The 23,851-nt window shown below is 59.2% G+C and overlaps 1 protein-coding gene and 1 long non-coding RNA gene across 6 annotated transcripts in view; one reads left to right on the top strand and one right to left on the bottom strand.

The window, feature by feature from the left end:
• Nucleotides 1-3,477, bottom strand: part of LOC141371228 (uncharacterized) — a 6,673-nt gene extending 3,196 nt beyond the window's left edge. Inside the window, exon 1 of the long non-coding RNA XR_012376013.1 lies at nt 3,213-3,477. This is a non-coding gene — a long non-coding RNA (uncharacterized lncRNA). The remainder of the gene's footprint in view (nt 1-3,212) is intronic.
• On the top strand, nt 527-23,748 carry GRAMD1A (GRAM domain containing 1A). Of its 5 annotated transcripts, none has more exons than XM_025854446.1 (19): nt 527-807; nt 10,122-10,332; nt 10,420-10,440; nt 10,856-10,940; nt 11,086-11,189; nt 11,271-11,366; nt 12,085-12,165; nt 14,991-15,103; nt 15,272-15,422; nt 15,999-16,197; nt 17,136-17,279; nt 18,906-19,021; nt 19,107-19,249; nt 19,665-19,768; nt 19,852-20,025; nt 20,129-20,216; nt 21,365-21,472; nt 21,556-21,676; nt 23,286-23,748. In XM_025854446.1, exons 1-19 carry the CDS (start codon nt 542-544, stop codon nt 23,376-23,378), a joined length of 2,418 nt encoding a protein of 805 aa, XP_025710231.1. In that variant the 5' UTR covers nt 527-541; the 3' UTR covers nt 23,379-23,748. The 5 variants fall into 5 exon arrangements, 4 of the variants coding, with proteins under 4 accessions (XP_025710231.1, XP_025710232.1, XP_025710233.1 ...); XM_025854448.2 differs by lacking the exon at nt 527-807 and adding an exon at nt 3,984-4,183; XM_073885215.1 differs by lacking the exon at nt 527-807 and adding an exon at nt 9,191-9,440.
• Nucleotides 23,749-23,851: the final 103 nt, after the last annotated feature.

The following is a 23,851-nucleotide window of genomic DNA, read 5'->3' as shown; positions in this document are numbered from 1 at the left end:
CGGCCGGCCACCCTCCGTTTGTTTGCTCTGGGAGGGGTAAGTGCCGAGCAAACAGGGAAGGGAAATCCCGGATTCTGTCTCCTCACCATTTCCTGGGCCCTGAGGCCTCTGGTGGGGGTCTCTGGCTCCCTCCTGGCCTCGCGTGTGTGTGGAAGGGAGCTTAGGGTCGCCGGTGTATAGAAAACCCAGGCCTTGGCCTTGGCGAATGCTCAGACAAAATAAACCCCAAGCCAGGGGCATGGACCCCACATATCAGAGCTCTCTGACGCCACCCAGCCACCAGAGGATGTGGGCATCAGGATTTCCAGTTTCCAGAAGAGGAAACTGAGGCTCAGGGTCACGAAGAGAGGACCCTGACGGAGGTGGGAATCCCACCCAGACCTCTCTGACCCTCAGCTCGGCTGTCCACTTAGGCGAACGGTGGGGGAGTGGTGAGAGGCAGGCTTGAACGGGGGCTTCCCCCTTCACCTCTCTTTTTTCTCCCCCAGAGACTGCGCCATTATCCAAGGCCCCCAACCGGGCAGTCGGAGCCCCCCCTCCCATGGCCGAGCTCCTGCCCCCGCTGCCTTGGCCCCCACTGGCCGAGGGTGGTGCCCAGGATGCATCAGTGCCCCGAGCTGAGTGGCGGAGCCAGCAGCCACAGGGTGGCGGGGCAGAGGGCCCAGCCCCTGAGCCCTGGAGGCTCCTGGAGGTGCCCTCCATTTACATCACACCATCCAGTGATGGAGAATCACCCCCTTGCACCCCGACCCCCCTGCGCCTGCAGCTGCCGAGGACCCCAGACCTGGAGAGTCTATCCCAGGACAGGTCAGCCGGGTGTTGGGACACCAAAGAGGTGCTCTCTCTCTCTCTCTCTCTAGGGATTCATGCTCGAGGGGGGCTGACACTGTCCCTGTGCGGGAGCTGAAGGTCAGCTGGAGTGTGACCTCAGCCCCACATGGGACCTGACTGGAGGTTGTGAAAGAGGCACATAAACAGAAAGAGGCAACTGGGAGCATGTGCTGGGACAAGTGCCTCCGAGCTCTCCACTCTCCGCTGAGCACTGCCTGCTAAGAGGGGAGGAGGATACCCCCTTTGGCACACCCAGTGTTTTTAAAACTGTGGCTCATGACCATTTAAGGGCCATGAAACCAAGGTAGTGTGTTGCGATCAGCGCTTTTTCCAAACAGAAATAGGATAGAATCGAAAATACAGTGTATGAGGTAGTAAGTGTGGTTTCTTGCAAATTTTGTGACCTTACATATATTTCTATATATTATGTATATTTCTTGCATTGAAAACCAGTGTAAAAGGTATGTCTTGCTACAACTCGTGGTGGGGGGCGGTGGAGAAAGAGAGAGAGAAAAGAAATGTAAACAAAACTGCGAAGAAACACCACCTCTGGCACAAGGAGATGGGAACAGAAGGTTCAAGGCTGCCTGGGGAAAGAAGAAAGAACTATACCAGCACTGAACAGAAGTAGCCACTGTGGTTTCTTCTAATAATGGATGCTAGATAAGAGTTAAGGTTTATGAAATAGAGCTCTGTGTATCAGCAGGGAGAAGTCTCAGAAACAGCGATGATGGAGAAAGCAAGTTGCAAAATGATACAGTAGGAGCCTAGTTGTGTATCTTTTAAGAGGCATTGAACAATAGGGTATATTGTTGGTGGATCCATCCTGATATTAAAAAAAGGATGGGAAGGTACACAGAAGGAGCACACACCAGCTTCAGGGCGGTGGGTCCCTTGGGTGCAGGAGCAGAGAAAGGAGGGATGGGGAGTTGGGCCTTTGGCTGTGCCTGTAAAAGTTTATTTCTTTTTAAAAAAGAAAAAAAGATCTGAAACGAAAATGGCAAAATGTCCACATCTATTGGATATGGACCGTGGGGATGGCCATTTTATTTTATTTTTTCCTCTTTGAAATAAATATTCCCTAAATAAAATTTTAGAAGTATTTCAAAAGAAGAAACAGGCAAAGAGAAATACAGTTGACCCTTGAGCGGCGTGGGGGTCAGGAGGCACTGACCCACCATGCAGTCAAAAATCCAAGTGGAACTTTTGACTCCCCCAAAACTTAGCTACTAATAGCCTACTGTTGGCCAGAAAGCTTACCTAGAATAGAAACAATCAATAACACATATTTTGTATGTTATCTGTATTATATACTGTGTTCTTACAATAAAATAAGCTAAAGAAAAGAAAATGTTTCTAAGAAAATCATAAGGAAGGCAAAATACACATACAGTACTGTACTGTAAAAAACCCATCTATAAATGGACCCACACAGTTCAAGCCCATGTTGTTCAAGGGTCATCTGTACAGAGAAAGAGAACAGTGAGACAGAGGGAGATGGTGGAAGGAGGGCCTCTTTAAGACCTGGGAGAACTTCTATGCAGAGGGAACCAGCAAGTGCAAAGGCCCTGGGGCAGGAATGTATCTGGTGAGTTAGAGGAACAGCAGGGAAGCTGGGTGGTCCGAGGGAATGAAAAAAGGGGAAGAAGGAGGAGGCAAAGTCAGAATGGTGACAAGGGCCACACTCGGGCCTTGGGCACCAAGTAGGTGAGGACTTTGCTTTTATCTGGAATGAGGTGGAGCCAAAGGAGGGCTCTGAGCCAGGAGGGCCCTGACCTAACTCAGGGGTTCGTAGGTTCTCTCTGGCTGTAGGTGGGGAGCAGACTATAGGAGGCCAGATAGGAGCAGCCAAGTGGTTGCTGTGGGGTCCAGGACAGGGGCAGCGGAAGCCAAGAGTTTAAATTCTGGAGAGATTTTATGGGGTGGAGTGGACAGGGATGGCTGAGAAATTGGATGTGGCTGTGAGGGAAAGAGAGGGGCCAGGAAAGATGAAGTTTTGGGCCTGCCCGCCACCAAAATGGAGAAGTAGAGTGGGGCTTATGGGGGAGGGGGTGCTGCAAAGGTGAGGAGACGGATGGGAATGGAACTTTTTCAAGACGTAGGAACAGCATGTCATAGGGAGGGGTGGGGAGCAAGTCCCTGTGCTGGGGTGCCTCCGGCCAATAGCTGTGAGGCGGGACTCCCATTTCCGTGTTTTCATGCAGGCAGCCCCTGTCAGAGCAGGGCTGTGTCCAGCTCTGCAGCCTACCCCCGGCGTGACCTGGGCCAAGTGACTGCCCGTCTTTGAGGCCGGGCTTCCCCACCTGTAAAAGGGCTGCTGTCCCCCCGCTCTCTGCAGCCCCCCCCCCCGCCCCATGCTGTCCCGTGGGAAAGCCCCTTACCACCGAGTTGGTGACATCTCCAGGACTGGGCTGACTTGCCCAAGGTCACAGCACAGCTAAGAGCTAGGGAAGCTGGATTCTAACTTGGTCTGGCTAACCGGGACTGGGGCGGAGAGGGGTCCCCAGACCCCGAGGACCTCCTGGGCCAACACTGGGAGGTGTGGAAACGCACGGGAAGACGGAGGCGGCCTCCGGGCTGCACCCCTTCCCGCCAGCCGCGGTTCCCCTGTGCTCGCAGCCCCCACCCCTCCGCTGCCCAGAAATCTCCATCCCACCGCCCACCCCAACCCCTCCAGCTCCGTCCCACCTCTCAGGTTCCCTCCCGGCCAAGGGCAGGAGGGGAGCTGAAGACCCCTTCCGGGTACCAGGGGAGAGGGTCCTGGCCGGTGCCAAAGGCAGCTGCCATGGCGGTGTTTCGTTTGAATCGAGTCTGTTTGTCTTTCTGTCCTTCCTTCTGTGTTCACTTCTCTGCCTCCTTCGATTCTCAGTGTCTGTCTCTCTCTTCCTCTCTCCTGTTTCCGTAGCTTCGGCGTCCCAGCCACCCCTCTCGGTCGCCCGGCTCGCTCGCCCTCCCCCTGCGCCCCCCGTGCCTGCGTCTCTAACTCTCGCTCGCGGCGGCTCCGGGCCGCCCCCCACCCGCCCGCCGCGGGGCCGGTCGGCGCCCCTCCCCCTCCCCCCCGCCCGGGTCCGCGGGCCCTCCCGCTGCGCCGCGCCGCCCCCCTTCCCGCGCGGGCGGGGGCGGCGCTCTGACGCGACGGGGCGGGGGCGGGAAGGGTGAGCTGACGCTGCGGCGGCTCCGGCGGCTCCCGGGCTCCGGCCTTTGTGCGGGCGGCGGGCGGCGCGGTCGGGTAGGGGCGGCGGCCCTGGAAGGCGAGGCAGGTGCCCCGCAGGGACGCCCAGCTCAGCCCAGCCCCGCTCGGCCGGCCCTGCCCTGCGGCCGGGCGTGCCCGCCGCGCCGCATCCATGTTCGAGTAAGGACCGGGGCGGGGGCGCGGCGGGCGGGCGGGCGGGAGGACGGGGCCGGCCGACCCGGTGCTCCGCGCGCGCTCGGCTCGGGGGGTGGCGCGACCGGAGCCGAGGCGGAGGGGCGGGGGGCGGCACCGGGTGGGGGCGGGGAGGGGGGCCGGCGCTGCACTGGGGCCTGGGCGCCGACGGTGGGGGGTGGGGGGCGGAGAACCCAGCTCGTCACCGCCAGGACGAGACGCGCCGGGGTGGCGGAGCTTCGGTGGGAGTCCCGGGCTCGTCCGCGGGGAGCCGGGCCTGCAGGGAGGGCTCCGGCCTAGCTGGCCGCGGTCCGGGAGGCGAGGGGTGGGCACGGGGCTGACCCCGGGCTTTGGGCCTGGGGTGGATGCGGGGCGGACACAAGCCCCGGCTGGCCCGCGCACAGGCCACGGAGCTCGGGGGGCAGGCCCAGGAGCAGCCCCTCTTGGCCTGGGCCCCCTCCCACCGCCTCTGTCTGTGGCGAGCCCCGGCGCTGGGGCTGCTGGTGGGGGCTTCGTGGCTGGGAGGGAGGACGAGGCCGGCCGGCCTCGTCCCTGAAATTCCGGGTCCTGGGCCCGGAATTGACCTTCTCCTTATCTGGGCCCGCTGTGTTTTCGAGTATGAATTGTAGGTGTCTTGGAAGTGTGTGTATGCGTGTCTGTATTCCTACTGTGCATCCTCTCTGGCTGTGTGTGTAATTTATGTCAGACTCCATCTGTGGCTCCATGTGTTACTGTAAATTCCCCGAGTATGTCTGACTGTGACTCTAGTTGTGTGTGTGTGGGGGGGGCTCTGCGTGTGGCTGTGACCTTCTGTGGTGGTATTTGTGTGTAATATATTATCGCATCCCGTCAGACCCGTGTGTGTCTGGTTGTGACTTTGGAGTGTGTGTACATGTGTCTAGGTCTCCTAGTGTGCAGACAGCTGAGAACCTCTCTGGCTGTGTGTGTGGCTGTAGAATTTGCCTCCGATTCCATCTGTAGCTCCAGGTGTCACTGTGAGTTGCCTCTGTGTCCAGTTGTGACTTGGTGGTGTGTGTACGAAGCATTTGCAGCCATCACCCTGGGTCTCTGTCTGTGCCTACATTTACCTCTGAGCACATTAGCTCTTGGTGCAAATGTAAGTGACCTGTGTGTGTCCCTATGTGACATGGTGTGTCCGGGGCCGGGGGTATATGGCTGCAACCCCCTGGGGTTGTGCCTGTAACTTACTTCTGATTACATCTTTGCGTGAAAGTTCCTGTGTGTAGCCGTAATCTGTATGTGACAGTTCTGTACGTGCCTGGGCTTCCGTGTGTGTGCAGTGGAGAGCCTGGGGGCTTTGTGTGTGAGAGAGCACAAACAGAGGTCCCTTGTGGCTCTTAGTGGGCCCGGGACCCTCTTTCCTGAGACCTTGGGTGTACCCTGTTTGGAGCAGTAATGACAGACACTGCACTCCTGTTAGAGTTTATAAACCATGTCCCACGCCTCATTTCCATAGCTGGCCACTGTGTGGTTCAGCTGTGTCCGTGACCCCCTGGGTCCTTCATGGCTGTGTGAGTGGCCGGGTTCTCTGGCAGCAACCACCGCTGATGCCTCCGTCCCCTGCCATGTTAGAGCAGCCCTTCGTTGGGTCTTCCCCACGGGGCGGTGAACACCAGGAGAGCCGAGCTGACCCTCTGGCTTAAATTCACCTACACGGTGCCTGCGTTGGCTGAGTTCTCTGTGACGGCTCCTTTACTTGTCTGGCTCTCCCTGTAGAATGTGATTTGCTTTCACCTCTTCTCGGAGACTTTCTCGTGGCTGTCTGTGTGAGTGTCATTTATCTGGAACTTTCTGTGGTTTCTGTGACCCTCTGCAGCTGCCCGCGTGCATCATAGACAGGCGTGTGCGCGCGCGCGTGTGTGTGTGTGTGTGTAACTTCTGGGACTTTGTGGCTGTAGCTAGAACCCTGAGGCGCTGGGTGCGAGGGTGTCACCCCTGTGAGAGTTGTGCTGTGGGGCGGTGCGGTGGGGCGGCTTCTTGCAACGGTGGGAAAGTACCGTTAGCCTATACGGGCTGCATGTGACCCACCCCGCGTTTCCCTTTTATGCGCACCTGTGTGTGCATCTGCCCCACTTTGACCAGAGGGAGCTCCAGGCCTGTGTAGGCCCAGGAAGTCCGAAGAGAGGTGTCTGCAGTGGCAAAGCCCTGTTTTCTCCCGAGTCCCTGCCCCCCCATAACGGTCCTCCGGCCCCAGTGGGCTCCTCCCTTCCCTCTGCCGCAGCCTGCCTGGTTGGGCAGCCTGAGGGCTGTGCCTGCTCTCGAGCACGAGCACTTCCTCTTCGTCCTAGAAAGAACAAGATCTGGGGGCATAGGCCCTGCCCACTCTGTTTGTTGTCAGGCCTGTCCTTGGGCGCTCTTCTGTAGGCCTGCGGCCTTCGGTTGGTAGGACAGGTAGAGAAGGGGCCTGCATTTCAGGCTAGAGGTGAGATGAGGCAGGGGAGGGAAGCGGTCACCCCCTCCTTCAGAACCCTTCCGTAGCTCACCAGTGCCCTCAGGGGGAAGCCCAAACTCCTGACCTGGGCCAGAGGGGCCTGGGGGGGGGGGGCTGTGCCTGTCTGTCCTCCCCCTCCTGCCCCTGACCCACTGCCCACCTCACTCCTCAGACCCGCCAGGCTCAGTCCTGTCCCTAAAAACGGTGTTCCCCTGCTCTTTGGCCAAGCTGCTCTTCGTCCTCGGGCTCCGCTCAAGTGTGCCCTGCACCCCACCCACCCACCCACTTAGCCCTCCTTTGTGTCCGTGGTCCTCAGACTTGAACATGCTTCCGCGTCACGGGCCCCACCCCCCCGTTCCAGATTCAGGAGGTCTGCCGTGGGTGGCACAAGCCCCAGGCCGCCTGGTGTGGCTCGGCGCCTGAGCTCAGCGTCTCCGTCTGCCACGTGTTCTTGTTGCTCATCCAAACAAATCCCCAACTGGAATGTCAGGTCCCCGCAGGCTGGGATGGTATCTGTTTTGCTCACTTCCACGTCTCCAGCGCCTGGCACAGGGCACGTGCTTGATGCATACTTAGCGAGTGAAGGATGGAGCTTGGGGGTCAGTTTCGGCTCTGCGCCCCAGGCCGAGGTGTTGGTTGGTACCCGTCGGCGTCAGCGTTTGTCTCTTGAGCACAGGTGCGCTGGGGCAGTGGCAGGGCCTTGCCCTCCGTTTTAGTCCGACAGAACCTATTGATCAAACCAAAGTGCCTACCACGTGCTGGGCTTTATGTGCACTTGACATTGAACGACACGGGGTGAGGGGTGCTGACCTGCCGTGCAGTTGAAAATTGGTGTGTACTTCTTGACTCCCTCCAAACTTAGCTCCTAATCGTTTGCTGTTGACCAGAAGCTTTATCGATAACATAAGCAGTCGATGAACACATTTTTTGGTATACTATCTGTATTATATACCGTATTGTTACGATAGAGTAATCTAGAAAAGATGGTATTAAGAAAATCATAAAGCAAATACCTTTACAAGACTGTACTGTATTTATTGAATAAAGTTCCCATATAAGTGGACCCGCACAGTTCAAATCCGTGCTATTCAAGGGTCAACTGTCTATTACCTCACTTTCTCCGCCCCCCCGCCCCGACAACCCTGTGAGGCGGACGCTGTTATTCCCGTCATGGTCAAGAAGAAAATGAGGCACAGGTGCAGACACTTGCCCCAAGGCACTGGGGGAGTGCGTGGCCGGGGGTCGCTGAGGGTGGGGCAAGTCTCACACCTCCTTGGATCCCGGTTCTGGGAGGGGTGGGAGAGGGGCGCTCGTTCATTCCGTGCCCAAGAGCAAATGCTCCGTGCGCCAGCCTCGTTCTAGACCGTGGGGATGCAGCTGGAAACAAAGCCCCTTCGCCTGCGGAGCGCAGAGAGAGACAAGACAGCAGGTCAAGTGCAGGACGTGCTATGGAAAAAGATGAAGAGGGAGCGGGATGGAGAGGTGGGGAGTGTGGTTTAGATAGAGGTGTGAGGAAGCCGACTTGGAGAAGCATCCCCTGAGCAGAGACAGGAAGGAGGTGAGGGAGCCCTCCCGAAATCTGGGAGGAAGGGCATCTGGGCAGAGGGGACAGGCAAGGTAGGAGCTGGGGAAGGGTGAGCAAGGGGTTGATGAGAGGGTCCAGAGGCTCATTTAGCTGGAGTCAGGTGCAGCGGGCCCCGGGGGGGGTCCCCAACCCGACTCAGGCATTCATAGCCCCCCCCCCCCGGCGCTGGCCACAGGTGGGGAGCAGAGTGGGGGATGGGTATCAGGGAGACCTGGGAGAAGGCAGCTGCAGCTGTCCGGGGGGGCTTGGTAGTGGCCCAGATCACCACCTATTTCATTTACTTATTTATTTTATCCCATAAACTCATTGCATGAGTGTGACACCAATGCCCACCCTGGGTCCTGTCCTGAGCTGTACTGGGGACAGAGCAGTGACCAGGACCTTGCCGTCGGGGAGCTCACAGACTTGCAGGGGAGAAATGGGGCTGTCGTCGGGCAAGTGGCTGCCGGGAAGTAGTCAGGGCTGGGATGGGGGATGCAGAGGCAGAGTGGCGGCAGAGTGGTTAGCGACAGGATGGGAGCCCAGGGCAGTCCGCAGTGAGGGAATGGCATGTGCTGAAGCTTGGAGGCAAGAGAGGGAAGTCTGAGCAACCCCGGGTGGTCCAGGGACCCCCCCCCCCCAGGAGATGGAGGCCCCCGAGGTAGAATCAGTCCCTGGCTTCAAGCAGCTGTGCGTCCTGGGACAAGTGGTTGGCTGCTTTGAGTCCCGGCTTCCTGCTCTGGAAAGCAGGGATGGTGCTACCGTCCCATGTCCAGGGTTGCCCGAGGAATAGGTACTCCTACGGAGAGCTTGCCAGAGTCTTGGTACAGCACCAGCAAGCGTCCCTCTGTGGCTCCCGCTCCAGCCAGCGCGCAGAGCACTCCTGCAGTCGCCTATGTTTCTTGAGAGTTCACTCCGTGCTGGGTACAGTTTTGGGTGCCAGGGACACAGTGGTGACTAAGACCTTATTAATTCACAGCCAGAGGCAACAGCAGGCAAAATGACTAGGCCATCCGGCTGAGTTGAGGTGGTGTGAGGTAGGCCTCGGGGGCTGGGTCCCCAGGGGAAGAGGAGCATTCGAGCCCAATAAGACAGAGCCTGTAGGGCTGGGCTGTGGAAGGCCGTTCCAGGCAGAGGGAACAGAAGTGCAGAGGCCCTGATGTGGGAATGCAACGGGCAAGATGGCTGAAGTGGAGGGTGTGAGCCACACCGGGGCCTGGGGTGACAAGGTGAGGACTTGGCCTTTACCTGGAGTGCAATGCAGCCAGGAGAGGCTCTAAGCCAGAAGGGCCCTGACGCGAGTCGGGTTCACAGGCTCCCTCTGGTGTTGGGGAGCTGACAGCAGGGGGCGGGGATGGGGACAGGGAACCCAGGGAACCCTGCTGTGATGTCCAGGCGGGCAAGGATGGAGGCTGGGCCAGGGCGCCGGAGCAGGGGAGATGAGTATAATAGAAGTAATGGAAATAGATTTTGGAGGTAGAGCAGGTAGGATGTGCTAACAGATTAGACATGGAGAGTGAACAAGAAAATATTAAGCACAGGCTTAGGTTTTTAGCTCAAGCAGTTGAGTGGGGAGGGATAAATTCATAATTTATTTAGGAATAAATTAGTTTTAAAAATAGCAGGTATTCTTGAGAGCTCACTCTATGCCAGGCGCTGCTAATATATTGATCCATTGAAGTGGACCAAACAAGCAGACGAGGACATGTATTTATCACTCATGGGCCATAGACGAAGTCACTGAGGTGCAGAGAGTTAGGGAATGAATGGCCCACTCCGTCACGCTGCTGGAAGCGGTCGAATGGGTGGGTGGGGATCAATGGGCTGATGTGTGGGCCTCCTAAAATAGGCCTGCCCCCACACCTCGCCTGTTCCCCGCCCCCAATACCCCTCTTTTTCTTCTCCCCCAGCACCACCCCCCACTCCGGCCGGAGCACACCAAGCAGCTCCCCATCTCTCCGGAAGCGGCTGCAACTCTTGCCCTCTAGCCGACCCCACCCTGAGCCTGAACCAGGCACCATGGTGGAGAAAGGGTCAGACAGCTCCTCAGAGAAGGGGGGGGTGCCTGGGACACCCAGCACCCAGAGCCTGGGCGGCCGGAACTTCATCCGCAATAGCAAGGTCGGGGCAAGCCCAGTGGGGTGGGGAGATGGGGGGAAGGGCAGGGACTTTTGGGGCTCATTCTGACTCTGCTCCTTTCTCTTGCAGAAGATGCAGAGCTGGTACAGTGTAAGTGTTGGGGGGGGCCACCTGGAGGGGAGAGAGGGAGGGGGACAGGTGCCGGGCCAGGAGCCCCAGGCTGCAGCAGTCAAGGAATGGGGTGCTGGGGTTGGTGGACCTAGGGTCACATCCTGTGCTGCGGCTTACTTCCTGCGTGTCCTCGGGTGAGTTGCTTGACTTCTCTGGGCCTGTGTCTGGAGACAGTCCCAACCTTACAAGGCTGAAGGGAGCACTCGCTAAGAGTCAGTGATGCTGGTGGGTACCTGGCACAGTGGAAATCAGTAAATGACTGCTCTCATGATGGTTAGTCTTGTGTGAAGGGTCGGGGAAGACCGGGGTGGGGCGGGGACTTCTGGGCACTTTGTGGGGCAGAAGTATAGGGGTGTGAACCCCAGCTGGGTTCTTACCTCCCCAACTCACCCAGATGCTGAGCCCCACGTACAAACAGCGAAACGAGGACTTCCGGAAACTGTTCAGCAAACTCCCTGAGGCCGAACGCCTCATCGTGGGTGAGTCCTGCCGCGCAGACTCCGTCCCCGGGCCGGGCCCTGCGCCCCCCCCCCCCCGCTCTGCCCACCCGCCTGTCCCGCCTGCGCTGGCCGGCACAGCGTGTGTGACTCGGGTGTCTGCCGTCTCTCCCCTCGGCCACCTCAGATTACTCCTGTGCCTTGCAGCGCGAGATCCTCCTCCAGGGCCGCCTCTACCTCTCCGAGAACTGGATCTGCTTCTACAGCAACATCTTCCGCTGGGAAACCACAGTGAGCCGACTCGGGGACAAAACGAGGAGGGGCTGGGGCGGGCCAGGCCTGGGCCTCTTCTGACCGGCCTCTCGTCTTCAGATTTCCATCCAGTTGAAGGAAGTGACATGTCTGAAGAAGGAAAAAACAGCCAAGCTGATCCCCAATGCCATCCAGATCTGTACTGAGAGCGAGAAGGTGAGCTGGAGGACCTGCTGGGGGCTGGGGGGGGGGGGGGGGGCCGCTTTCTTTCCCCCCCCCCCCCCCCTGGCCTGCCCGGGGCCCCCCCCGTGTCTCCCCGGCCCCCCCCCCCCCCCCCAGCCCCTCGTCTTAGTCCCTGTGGTCTGCCCCCTCACACAGCTGCTCGGGGTAATAGTAGTAGTAGAATTCTTCCCTCCCACATATCTGTCAACTCAGATGTCCCCTCTCCTTGGAAGCCTTCCCTGACGCTCCATTCTAGCCTGATGATTGTTGCCTCGTGGTCTCAAGATGGCTGCCTGACACCAGTGACTCAGGAAGGGAGAAGGGAATGGTGGGGAGACCTCCCAGCAGACTTCCCTTTGTGTTTTATTGGCCAAATGTGGATTAGGTGACCATCCCTCCTGGCCGAAGGAGACTGGGAGAGCGCCCTGGGCTTCCTCCCTCACAGCCCACCCACTCTGGGCTGTGCCTGTCTCCTGCTCAGCACTGTGAGCTCTGGGGGCAGGGCAAGGGGCCGTCTCCTCGTCACGGGGACTCCAGCGTCATCCGGTGCCAGGCTGGGCACAGGATAAACATTCTGTGGAGTGAATGACGGGACGAATGGATGGATACATCAGGATGGAGATCCCGGCACAAAGTGTGGGTGGCGACAGGGCTTCCCCTCCCTCTGGCCATGTCTGTCCCCCACGCCCTCACACCCTTCTCTCTCCTGCAGCATTTCTTCACCTCCTTTGGGGCCCGGGACCGCTGCTTCCTTCTCATCTTCCGCCTCTGGCAGAATGCGCTGCTTGAAAAGGTGGGTCTGGGTGAGAATGGTTGGGGGACTGGGGGGGAATCATAGAGCCAGAACTTGGGAAACTGGAGGGCCCCTTAGCTCTTCTCCACGGGTACAGGCCTGCCCTGCCTGCAGCTTCCTGTGTAGACCCCAGCAGGGGCTACCGCGGGCTCCGGTGCCTGGCCCTGCCCCCACGGACATGTATCCATGTAGCCATGGCCCTTTCTTCACCGCCACAAATCCAAAATGCTCCGAAAATGAGAAGGTACCTTTGTGTGTGCAGTAGCAAAATCTGACCCTGAGCTGACATGGTTATTTCTAGTCTATGTCAGCACTCTCTAATAGAACTTGCCATTACGATGAAAGGATTCTCCATCCGTGCTGTCAAAATATGGCAGCCACTGGCCACATGGGTCTGTTGAACTCTTGAAAAGTGGATAGCGTCGCTGAAGATCTGCATTTTTCATTTCATTTCATTTTGATTCATCTAAACTTCAATGGCGGCACGTGCTTCTTGGATGGCACAGGCCTACGTTTATCTCCGTGTGACCGTTCTTATGTTTCAGGACAAAAAATATTAATGTGTTTGGGGTACATCTTAGATATGCTTGTGATTCAACATTAAGTTATAGTATCTTTCCAATAGTGAATATGCCAGTGATTCTCAAACTCTATAGCTTCCAGAACCCTTTCTACAGTTTAAAATAATTATAAACTCCAGAGAGCTTTTGTTTAAGTGGGTTATATCTACCAATATCTGCTGTATAAGAAGCTGAAACTGGGGAATTCTTTACCACAACAATACCCGAGCACACACTGCATGAGCCCCCAGAAAAAGACAGCATCACGTGTCACATAGCCTCTGGAAAATTCCACCGTATACCAGTGTGAGAATAAAAGCGAAAAAGGAAAGTAGCATCTTATACTACTAGTAACACTTAACCACACTTACAGAAATGATTTTGATGTTATGGACCTCCTGAAAGGGGGGGGACCCCCAGAAATCCTTGGACCACACTTGGAGAACCTTTGGTATATAGTGCACTGGATACTAAATACAATACCATCATCACTATTGGTACCATATTACTACATACAGGATAGGCACTGCATTATCTTTCTCAGGTCCCCAAACTTCTTAATCTTGACTTAGGTCTTGCCCCAGAGGTGTTGAGTAAGGGTTTTTAGACTTGGCCTATTCCGATGGGCTGTCCTCCAGGCTCCCTGGCCATGTTCGCTGTGGTTGCATGAGTTTATGTAGGATACAGCGGCTGCAAGTCACGGAAAACTCAACCACACGTGCTTTAAGCAAACAGATACTGAATTACTTCCTGAGTAATAATAGTAGCTAATATTTGGGGTGCTCCTGGGTACCAGGCACTGCTCTGTGCATTGCATGCATTAATTCACTTTATCTTCACAACCACCCTGGGAGGCAGCTGTTTCACCAGTGAAGCGTGGAGGGATAGCCTTACCCATGGTCACGAGGGATTTTATGTGGCAGAGCTGGGGTTCTGACCCGTGGCAGTTAGGTTCTGTATCATGCTGATGCTCCTCTAACTAGAGGTCTGGAGGCAGGCAGCCCAGGGTGGGTTTGAGGGCTCCCGTCCCCCACCGATGTCATAAGGACCCCAGCTCTTGTTTATTCTTCCACACTGTCTGCCTTCTGCACGTTGATGTTTTGTCCACATGCTTGTTACCTCGTGGTTGCAAGATGGCTGCTTCAGCCGTAGGCATCATGCCCTCGGTCACATAGTGTCCCAAATGTGAAGAAGAAAATGGGTGGGTAGAAAGGGTACTTTCCTTTATCAGGGAGGGAAAGCCCCCTTTAAACCAATTCCTCTTTGCATGTCTTTAGCTAGAACCAGCTAACAGGAGCCCCCCCCCCCCCCCCCCCCACCCCAGTTGCAAAAGATGGATGGAAAACTTGGTGTAAACCAGTTATAATTTATCCCTAGGGCTGGGGAAGATTTTCGCCCCGAACAAATTGGGTTTCTGCTGCCAGTGGGGGAGGGTGGCTAGCTGTCGGGGGGGGGGGGGGGGGGCGAGGCGGTGAGGGGGGGGGGGGGGGGGGGGGGCCTGCGGCACCTCAGCAGCCCAAACCCGCTTGTCCAGTTGTGCTGCACTGCTGTGCCCTCGGGGGCAGCTCCAGCCGTGCCCCTCCTCAGGGGTGATGGGGGTGACGGTGCCGGCGCAGGAGCCTGAGAGAGGGACGGCGAGGCGTCAGAGACTCCAGGGAGGGTGAGGACCTCCCAGGGTGGTTGAGCACCTCTGTGCCTCAGTGTCATTGCCCTAAAAAGACGATGTTAGCGCTTTACAGAAGTGTTCTGGAAGATTCAGTGAGTTTGCCCACCAGGCCTGGCACCCCGTAACAACCCGGTGGTTGGCTGCCCAGCTCCTGTGGTTATCACTGCTCTTCCGCCATGGGCCTCCAGCCGCTGTGGCCAGGAGCGCTCAGGAAAATGGGGGCAGGACGGCGTGGCGGGTGGGAGCCTCGGCTCTGGAGTCCGGCTGGGTTTGAATCCCTGAGGTGCCCCGGGTCACTTGTGGGACCTCAGGCGCGTGACTTCCGCTCCCCGGGCTTCATCTTCTCCTCTGTAAATCTGGTAACGCTAACCTGTGGATGTGGGAGTCTTATGAGGACCTGAGGGGCAAGTGTGAAGCACCCTGACCCCTGCCGGGTGGGGCGGGCGTGGAGCTGGACCGGGGGAGGCCGGGCACCAGAGACGCTGCTGCCCCCTTGTGGACACCTCGGGAATGCTGAGCCCTCAGGCTAGCGGGGACAGGGACCGGAAGGGCTCTGGGCCCCGTGAAGTGGAGGCCAACCCCATGCCCTCCCTGCCCAGACGCTGAGCCCCCGGGAGCTCTGGCACTTGGTACATCAGTGCTACGGCTCAGAGCTGGGTCTCACCAGTGAGGATGAGGACTATGTCTGCCCCTTGCAGCTCAACGGTCTGGGGTGAGTCAGAGGTTGGCGGCTGGTTCCCGGGGTGGGGGGAGACGGTAGGGGCTTTGTGCAGAGCTCCTGGAGTCCCGGGTGGACTGAGGTGGGCATACAGTCTGGGAGACCAGGAGGGTGTGTGGGGTTCAAAGATACAGCCATTCCACACCCTCCTTTTCCCCATAGGAGCCCCAAGGAAGTGGGAGACGTGATTGCCCTGAGTGACATCACCCCCTCGGGGGCAGCCGACAACAGCCAGGAGCCGAGCCCGGTGGGCTCGCGCCGTGGCCGCATCACCCCCAACCTTTCCCGTGCCAGCAGCGATGCAGATCATGGGGTGAGCAGAGGCTGTGGGAAGAAGGAGGGTGCTGATGGAAAGAGACAGAGGACGGTGGGGAGTGGTGTCAGGGGGAGGGACAGACTGAGAGGTTGGGGGGGGAGGGGAAGGGGCGGACAGGGCCAGAGAAGAGGGGGATGGAGGGGTAAGGGAGGGGATGGAGCTGAGAGGATGGGCCAAGAGAACAGGGAATGAGAGAGAGGCAAAAGGGCAGGAGACAGGGAGAGACTGAGAGACAGAAGAAGCAAGACTTGGCTGGATGGATGGAAGGAAGGAAGGAATGATGGGCTGACAAAGATGGACAGACCAGGCATGGAAGCATAGACAGATGGGCAGGAGAGGCATGAAAAGCCTTGTGGCCCAGGCACCCAGGACAGGCCGGTAGGGGCTGAGAGAGGCCCTCATCTGGGCAGCCCCAGGGCCCCTTGTGACGTGGCCGGAAGCTTTAGGTGCACACACAGCCCCCCAGCATCTTTTTTCCTACAGTCTCAAATCCTTATGGCCAGTGTGGGCGCACGGGGGCCCCTCAGGCTGGAATGGAGGTGAGACCGAGCTGGATTAAGCCTTTCTGTGCAGGCAGAGGAGGACAAGGAGGAGCAGACGGACAGCCAGCCAGACGCCTCCTCCAGCCAGACAGTGACCCCGGTGGCTGAACCCCCGAGCACTGAGCCGAGCCCCCCTGAGGGGCCCACCTCCCTGGGCCCCTTGGATCTGCTGCGCAGTGAGGAGCTGTTGACAGACACGAGTAACTCCTCTTCGTCCACGGGGGAGGAAGGTGAGGCAGGTGGCCCGAGGCGTCCGCTTCGGTTACATGTGACAGCCCTTACTCAGACTGGCATCAGCGAGGGATTGGCTGGCTCACGGGACTAAGAAATTGGGGGGTGCACGCATTCAGATGGTGTTGTTAGAAATCTGTCTTTAGCTCTGCCTTGAAGGCAGCGGAGCAGATGGTAAGAGCAAAAACTCTGCAGCCAGATTGCCAGGGTCCAAATGCTGGCCGCACTGGCTCCGAGCTGTGTAACTTGGGGCAAATTATTTAACTCCTCGAGCCTCATTTTCCTCATCTGAAAAATGGGGTGAGCAATAATCATACCCACTTCATAGGGTCGATGTTAAGAGAATTAAAGTGAGTTAATATTTGTAAAGTACTCGGGCCAGTTCGTGCTGGCTCTTGTTATCGCTCTTTCCATTTTCTCTGTGCCAGCTTCCTTCTCAGGTAGCCTCCATTCTGGGGGGCAGGTACAGAGCGCCCCAGCCCCGCCCCAGACAAGCCTAGCCGAGAGAAAGCATGATTTTCCCATGGGAGGCACCAGAAGCTCTAGGGTTGGCTCTGATGGGTGCACCTTGGAGCCCAGGCCCACCCCCGAACCAATCACTGCAGCTAAGACTCAGGCGGATGAGCCCGGGAGCACAGGCCCACCCCTGCCCTCGTGGTGAGGGCAGCCGGCTGGGCCTCCGGGTGCTGCTCCGTGATCAGTTCACGGTGGCTCTGGCTGGCTGAGCCCCGGCAGACATGCCCACCCTAAAGCCACCTCTGCGGCAGAAAGGGGCCAAGCAGTGCTCTGGTCAGGTTCCCCCCGGGCCCGGGAGGATGGGGCTGCCCCTCCACTGTGCAAGGCCTGGGAGTGGAGAGGAGCGGTCACCGGAGGGCAAACGAGGGGCTGCTCCGAGGAGGGAGCAAGGCAGCCTCCACTGTCCTTCTCTGTCACCCAGCTGACCTGGCCGCCCTGCTCCCCGACCTCTCCGGCCGGCTCCTCATCAACTCTGTCTTCCACGTGGGTGCCGAGCGGCTGCAGCAGATGCTCTTCTCAGACTCGCCCTTCCTGCAGGGCTTCCTGCAGCAGTGCAAGTTCACAGGTCAGGGGGGCCGAGCTCCCGTGGATGCAGGGGAGGGGAAAGGGAGGCTGAAGCAGGAGGCAGGCGGGCCCTGCGGAGCAGATGTGGCAGGTTGGGCGGTGGGCGAGCAAGAAGCCCGTCCTCCTCGAGACCAGACCGGACCGGCTCTGCCTCTTAACTAACTGAGTGGCCTCGGGCAGGGTTGCGAGCCTCTCTGCCTCAGTTTCTTCCTCTGTATGTTGGGGGTGTGATAATAGTCCCTGCCATATCCAGGTCTGCTGAGAACTGTCTGAGTTGTTACTGGACACGTGCCAAGAGCAGTGGTATATAGTAAGCATTTAATAAACACAAGTTCACGATCGCACGTTTGGTGGCCGCTCTGTCAGATCTGTGCGGAGGCCAGGACAGATGAGGTCGAGAATCTAGTGAGAACGACAGTAAATAGACACACAAATAAGTCACAGATGTGCCGGGACTGTGAGTGTCAGAGGGCTATCTGTGACCTGAGGGGTCTCAGGAGAAGCTGCTGGAAGGATGTGACATTGGAACCAAGACCTGAAGGAGGAATTCTTCCGGAGAAAGGGGAGGAGATGGAGGAGAAACCCAGGAGGCCAGCGGGGTACCTGCAAAGGCCCTGAGGCCGGGGGCAGACACCAGGAGAATCCCGTGAGGCCGGGCCTCTGTGGCCAGGTGTGGAGTTGAAGCCGCAACGCCAGGTGACATGGAAGGGTTCACCGTGGGACCAGCTGAATGGCTCAGGAGGTTGTGGAAGGGATTCAAGCAGGGGAGGGGCTAGTCAGATGGTTGTCTTCCTCTGTTTCTTTTTCCTGTGTTGATGAAAATGAGCCACATAGAATCCCCTGCAGAATGAGTGAGACTGTGCCTTGAGTTGGGGGCCCACAGTCCTCTGATACTGTGCTAATGTCCTAGAGGGATGGGCACATCGGACTGAGGGACTCAGATTCTGTCCGGAGGCTCTGGAGAGCCAAGGAGTGTTCTAGGCAGGTTAGGGGCAGGGACAGGCTTGGCTTTAAGAAGCTACCCCCTGGACCTCAGAGGTGGAGACTGAGGCCAGAAACTCAGGGGGGCCGGAGTGGGACCCTGGGCAGGCAGGGATGAGCTGAACCAGGAGGGATGCTTAGGAGGTCAAGTGAACACAACGGGGAGGGAGTATCCAGGGCAGGGCCCACGGCTCCGGGGGAGTCTGGAGGATGGTGGGGCTACCCCTGCGCTGGGATCCCGAGAGGAGGCGGGGAGGTTTAGGGGGATGCCGAGGCCAGTGTGGGACCTGGTGGGAACTTCCAAGGGAAGGTGCTCAGGAGGTCACAGGACCCTAGGTCTGAGGCTCAGGGGAGAAGCCAGGACTGGTACAGAGAGGGAAACTGAGGCTGCAGGAGCGGACGAGATGGTCCCAGGATGGGTGACAAGTATAGGGAAGAGAGAGGTCCCAGCTCAGAGTATTGCCAACATCTCAAATTTTAGGGGTCCAGCAGGAAGGTGGGGCTGACACCAGGATGGGGCATGGGGCCAGGGTGGGTTTGGGGGTGAGTCTGCAGAGAACTGGAACTATCCCAGAAGGCTAGTTCCCACAGCCTGTGGGCAGAAGACTGGAGAATGGCCTCATTCTGCCCTCCCTCCCTCCCCCAGATGTGACCTTGAGTCCCTGGAGTGGCGACAAGTGCCACCAGCGCCGAGTGCTGACGTACACCATCCCCATCAGCAACCCGCTGGGCCCCAAGAGCGCCTCCGTGGTGGAGACACAGGTGGGCCAGGCAGAGGGGCCGGCTGGGCAGGTGGCCTGGCCGGGTGGGCTGGCCCTGACTCCTCCCTCCTCCCTGGTCTCTGCAGACGCTGTTCCGGCGCGGGCCCCAGGCGGGCGGCTGTGTGGTGGACTCGGAGGTGCTGACCCAGGGCATCCCCTACCAGGACTACTTCTACACGGCCCACCGCTACTGCATCCTGGGTCTTGCCCGCAACAAGGCCCGTCTCCGGTGAGCAGCGACCCGGCCCCTCACCTGACAGAGTCCCCTCCCTTGGGGAGAGGTGCCAGAACATCCCGAGGAGTTTGGCCTGTGCCAACAGGCCGGAGCTGCCATTGACTGGGATGGGGAAGGTGGCGAGGGATAGGTTTGGGGGAAGATCAGGAGCTCAGTTTGGGGTGGGTTGAGCTGTCTCTGGGACCCTGTGTGGAGCTGGGGCACAGCAGCAAGGTGGAAGAGTCCGGGCCAGTTTGTGGGCTCAGCTGCTGCTGGTGGTGGTGGGGTGTTGCTAAGTCTGGGAGACTTGCCAAGGTGTGTCTGTTTGGTCTGTGGGTGACAAGGGGCCCTCTCTGAATTGGGGGAAGCACCCCCTTGGAATGGTTGGAGTGAGACCCTGCCCCCCCACCCCTCCTCCCCGCAACCCCAGGGTGTCTTCTGAGATCCGCTACCGGAAACAGCCCTGGAGCCTTGTGAAGTCACTCATCGAGAAGAACTCCTGGAGCGGCATTGAAGATTACTTCCACCACCTCGGTAGGGGAGAGGTCGGCCAGGCCGGGGACAGGGTCGTGGCCTGGCCAGGTGCAGCCACGCAGAGGCCTCTCCTGTGTCCACAGAGCGGGAGCTTGCCAAAGCGGAGAAGCTGTCCCTGGAGGAAGGCGGGAAGGATGCCCGCGGACTGCTGTCAGGCCTGCGGAGGCGCAAGCGGCCCCTGAGCTGGAGGGGTCACGGCGACGGGCCGCAGCACCCGGACCCGGACCCCTGCACACGGGCTGGCATGCACACCTCAGGTGTGTCCCCTCGGGCCAGGCGGGGCAGACGGAAGCACAGGGGTGCGGGGCCCAGTGGGTGTGCTGGGATAGCCCTGTCTGACTGCATGGCACTCTCCTTCAGGTTCCCTCAGCTCGCGCTTCTCGGAACCGTCTGCCGACCAGGGCCCCGGGGCAGGCATCCCCGGCGCCCTGGTTCTCATCAGCGTGGTGTGAGTAAGGGGCCCGGGCTGTGGGGTCAGACAGGCCTGGCTCTGCATTCTGGCTGTGTGACCTCGGGCAGGTGCCTAGCCTCTCTGGGCGTCTGCTGGAGTGGGGGCGTGGGCTCACCTCCTAGCATAGCAGAGATGAGGGGAGAGAATGTTTGGAACGTGCCCAGCACAGCTCCTTATACGGCGTCCTGCTCCGTGTGTTGTGGAGAAGTCTGTCCTGCTGGGAGAGGGAGGCCCTGGGGGCTCTGGGAGGTCAGAGGGGCCTGACCTCGCCCCGGGGGGCAGGGAGGGTTTCTGGGGAAGCAGGCACCCAGAGGAGGTGAAATGAGAGGAACCGGGAGAGATCTGGAAAAGAAGCACCGTCATACATCTCAGTCCTGTTTTCTGTGCCCAGCCCTAAGCTGGGGGACGCTGGGGACACAGAAGTGACTAGAGACCTGAGGACAGGTCTGAGACAGCAGGCCAGGGTGCTGGGGGACAGGGCTGGGACGGGGAAGCTGCGGGAGCCTGGGGAAGGCTTCCCAGAAAAGCAGAGGATTCCTGAGCTGAGACCCCCGGAGGGTGAGGCAGGGAGACCCATGTACCCAGAGGCCTGGGCGGGGGTGGGGGTGGGGGTGAAGGGGGGGGGCAGGACAGCCCGAGGATGTGGAAGTGAGGTCCGAGCTCCCAGCAGGCCCTGGAGGTGAGAGTCAGCTCGGTCACACCCTCAGCCTCTCTGGGCCTCGGTTTCCCAGCACCGGCAGTCCAGAGAGGGGCTGCGTGGCGTGCTCCAGGAGGGGTGGGGGCGGCTCTCACCTCTTTGTCTTCCTGTTGCTGCCTCCCCAGGATCTGTGTGAGGTAGGGCCCTGCATCCTGCACCCCGTCCCCTCTCACCTCAGCCCCCATCTGCAGCCCCTTCTCCGGGCCCTGAGCCCCCAGCTCTCCTAGCGAGGCAGCCTGCTGTGGCAGTTAGGGGCGTGGCCAGGACGCCACCCTGACTTCGCTCACGGACTGTGTGACCCTAGGCGTGTCTGTCACCCTCTCTGGGTCAGCTTTCTCCTCTGGAAAGGGGGGTAATTGTGGTGCCCCTTCAAGGTGTGGTTGCGTGGGTGCTGCTGACCTAGGAGAGCCTCTGTGTCCGGACGCTGACCTCTGATCCCTGCCCTCAGCCTCATGGTCCTCATCGCCCTCAATGTCCTCCTCTTTTACCGCCTCTGGTCTTTGGAGAGGGCAGCCCACACCTTCGAGGCCTGGCACAGTCTGGCCCTGGCCAAGGGGTGAGTGGGCGGCCCGAGGGGGTTGGGAACTGGGGCAGGTCGGGCGAGGCCGCCGCCGCACTCAGGCCCTGCGCCCCCTGCAGCAAGTTCCCGCAGACGGCCGCGGAGTGGGCGGAGATCCTTGCCCTGCAGAAGCAGTTCCACAGCGTGGAGGTGCACAAGTGGAGGCAGATCCTGCGGGCGTCCGTGGAGCTCCTAGACGAGGTGCGCCTTTGGGGTTGCGGGGCCCTGTGTTTAGATCCCAACGTGTGGCAGATACACCTGGGCCTCACGGGGAAGCCATTCATAGTCCCCAGCTCCCAGGGTTGTCAGAAAGATAGAAGAAAGAATTGGCTCTCAGCCGAGGATGAATGTCCACAGTGTCGGACTTTCAGGCATGGCTGAATCCAGCCACACGCGTGCCATCTCCCGACTCTGCCCACCGCCAGGGTTGGCTTTGTTTGGGGGCATCCTCCCCTCCCACCCTGGACCAAGGTGGCAGCTGCAGCTCCAGGCTGACGTGCAAAGGAAAGAGCTCATTCTCTCTGGCCGCTGGGCTCACCTGTCCATCCGAGCCAGTCACTGTGGCTGGGGGCGGGGAGGCTTGGTCCCTGACCCCCACCCCCACTAAGGGGTCATGTGAGGGTGGGAAAGACTTCCTCCCGAGGATACGAGGGTCTCGTCTCCAGAAGGGGTTGCCCCAGCACTCTCTGTAGTACAATCGCAGTGTCTCTTCAGATGGCCACGTTCAAATTTTGCTGTGTGACCTTGTGCAAGTCACTGCACCGCGGCTAGCCTGGGCTTCCTCCTCTGTGCATGCTGCTACCTCAAAGACTGTTGCGAACATCAAATGAGTTCACGTTGGAATGGTGCCGCACTCATAGTAAACACCTGATGTGTGTTTGCGGTTATCAGCGTGAGCCCAGTGCCGGCACGCAGTAGGTGCTCAGTTACTGTGGTGGTGGGTCTGCACGAAGGCCAGGTGTGGGGGTGGTGCCGAGGTGGGGGGAGGAGGGGTGGGAAGTGCAGGAGTGGCTGACATTGGCTGGGTGCCCAAGGGTACCAGAGCCCGAGTTGCTGGGTGACGGTGAAATTGTGTGTGGTCGCTAGAGACCAGGATGTGGAGTCCACCTCCAGGGGCTTTGTTGCACCCTGAGACCACGCTGGCAGGGAGATGCTCATGCTGCGAAGGGCCACGCAGGGCGGGGTGCAGGGGAGGGAGCCTCAGTCCCATCACTCAGGGAGAGGGCTGGCACGGCCGCCCCGTCCTCAGTTAAATCCTGATTCTTTTCCTCCTTTAAATTGCCAAGGGCACAGAGTTGACTCCACAGATTCGTTTACCGCAGACACAGATGGAGCTGGGCTGCTCTGTGTGCTGAAATGACCAGCTGATTTGCCTCTCAAGGCCAAGCCTGCGCGAGGGATGCTCTTGTGCCCCATCTAACAGATAGGGGTGCTAAGGTCTGAGAAGCTCAGACTTGCCCAAGGTCACACAGCAGGGAGTAAGACTAGCTACTGTGCCAAGTGCTAGGTGTTTGGCCATCAGAACCCTGAACTCGTCCTGTGATCTTTCAGCTGGGGAGGGGGGGCCTGGGACAGTTAGGGGGCTTGCCCAGGAGCACCCAGTACGTAGCGGGGCTGTGACCGGAACCCAGGCCATAGGGGCCCCTTCCATCTGCAGCATCTTCGAAGTTAAACTGGGTGCAGTCCGGCTCCACTGTTGTCCCGGGGTGACCTTGGCAGGGGACGTGGCCTCTCTGGACCCTCCCCAGTTCCTCAATAGCAGGAACCCCTACCAGCACTCACCTCCCACCCTGCCCACTTCTCCTCCCAGATGAAGTTCTCGCTGGAGAAGCTGCATCAAGGCATCACGGTCTCAGACCCTCCCTTCGACTCCCAGCCACGGCCCGATGACAGCTTCTCCTGAGGACCCCCAGCCACGTGGCTGACCCCCCCTAACGGACAGATGGACACAGAGCCTTGGCGGCCACTGCTGGCACGGTGTGAGCGCCGGGAGCCCCTCCACCCACCCCTCCCAGTGGCCCAGCCAGGGGCCACGCAGAAATGGGGACCACAGAACCGAGATGCACTTTAGACCAGCGTGTGCAAGTCCAGCTGCCATCGCCTGCCCAGCCAGGGAGCTGGCCTGGCCTTTGGCAGGCCCCCCGCTAACTTATTTTGCCCCCCTGGGCTTGTGGGGGGGCGCCTCTGGGGTGCACGATTCCCTCAGCTCTGGGTTTAATGTATTATATTTATTTGGGGCCAACAGAGAGCCCCAATAAAGGGTTGGAAATGGCTGTGGCTGTGCCTGTGGGGTATCTGGGAGTGGTGGGGGGGGCTCCCGTTGTGCTGGAAGGGGGAATCTGTCCATTTGCAGGGGCCCGAGTCAATCACGATCTG

Source organism: Callorhinus ursinus, unplaced genomic scaffold, assembly GCF_003265705.2.
Source record: "Callorhinus ursinus isolate GAN/ISIS: 27379988/994484 unplaced genomic scaffold, GSC_fseal_2.0 scaffold61, whole genome shotgun sequence".
NCBI lineage: Eukaryota > Metazoa > Chordata > Mammalia > Carnivora > Otariidae > Callorhinus > Callorhinus ursinus.
Note: the sequence above shows the minus strand (reverse complement) of the source record. Positions and strands in the feature narration are given on the sequence as shown.

What these genes read in the sequence shown, in the direction of transcription:
- GRAMD1A (XM_025854446.1), top strand. Translation starts at nt 542, where the DNA reads ATGGCCGAGCTCCTGCCCCCGCTGCCTTGGCCCCCACTGGCCGAGGGT. An exon ending in TTCGTCCACGGGGGAGGAAG is followed by an intron (nt 16,198 to 17,135) that starts GTGAGGCAGGTG and finishes TCTGTCACCCAG; the next exon opens with CTGACCTGGCCGCCCTGCTC. An exon ending in CTGGTTCTCATCAGCGTGGT is followed by an intron (nt 20,217 to 21,364) that starts GTGAGTAAGGGG and finishes CCCTGCCCTCAG; the next exon opens with CCTCATGGTCCTCATCGCCC.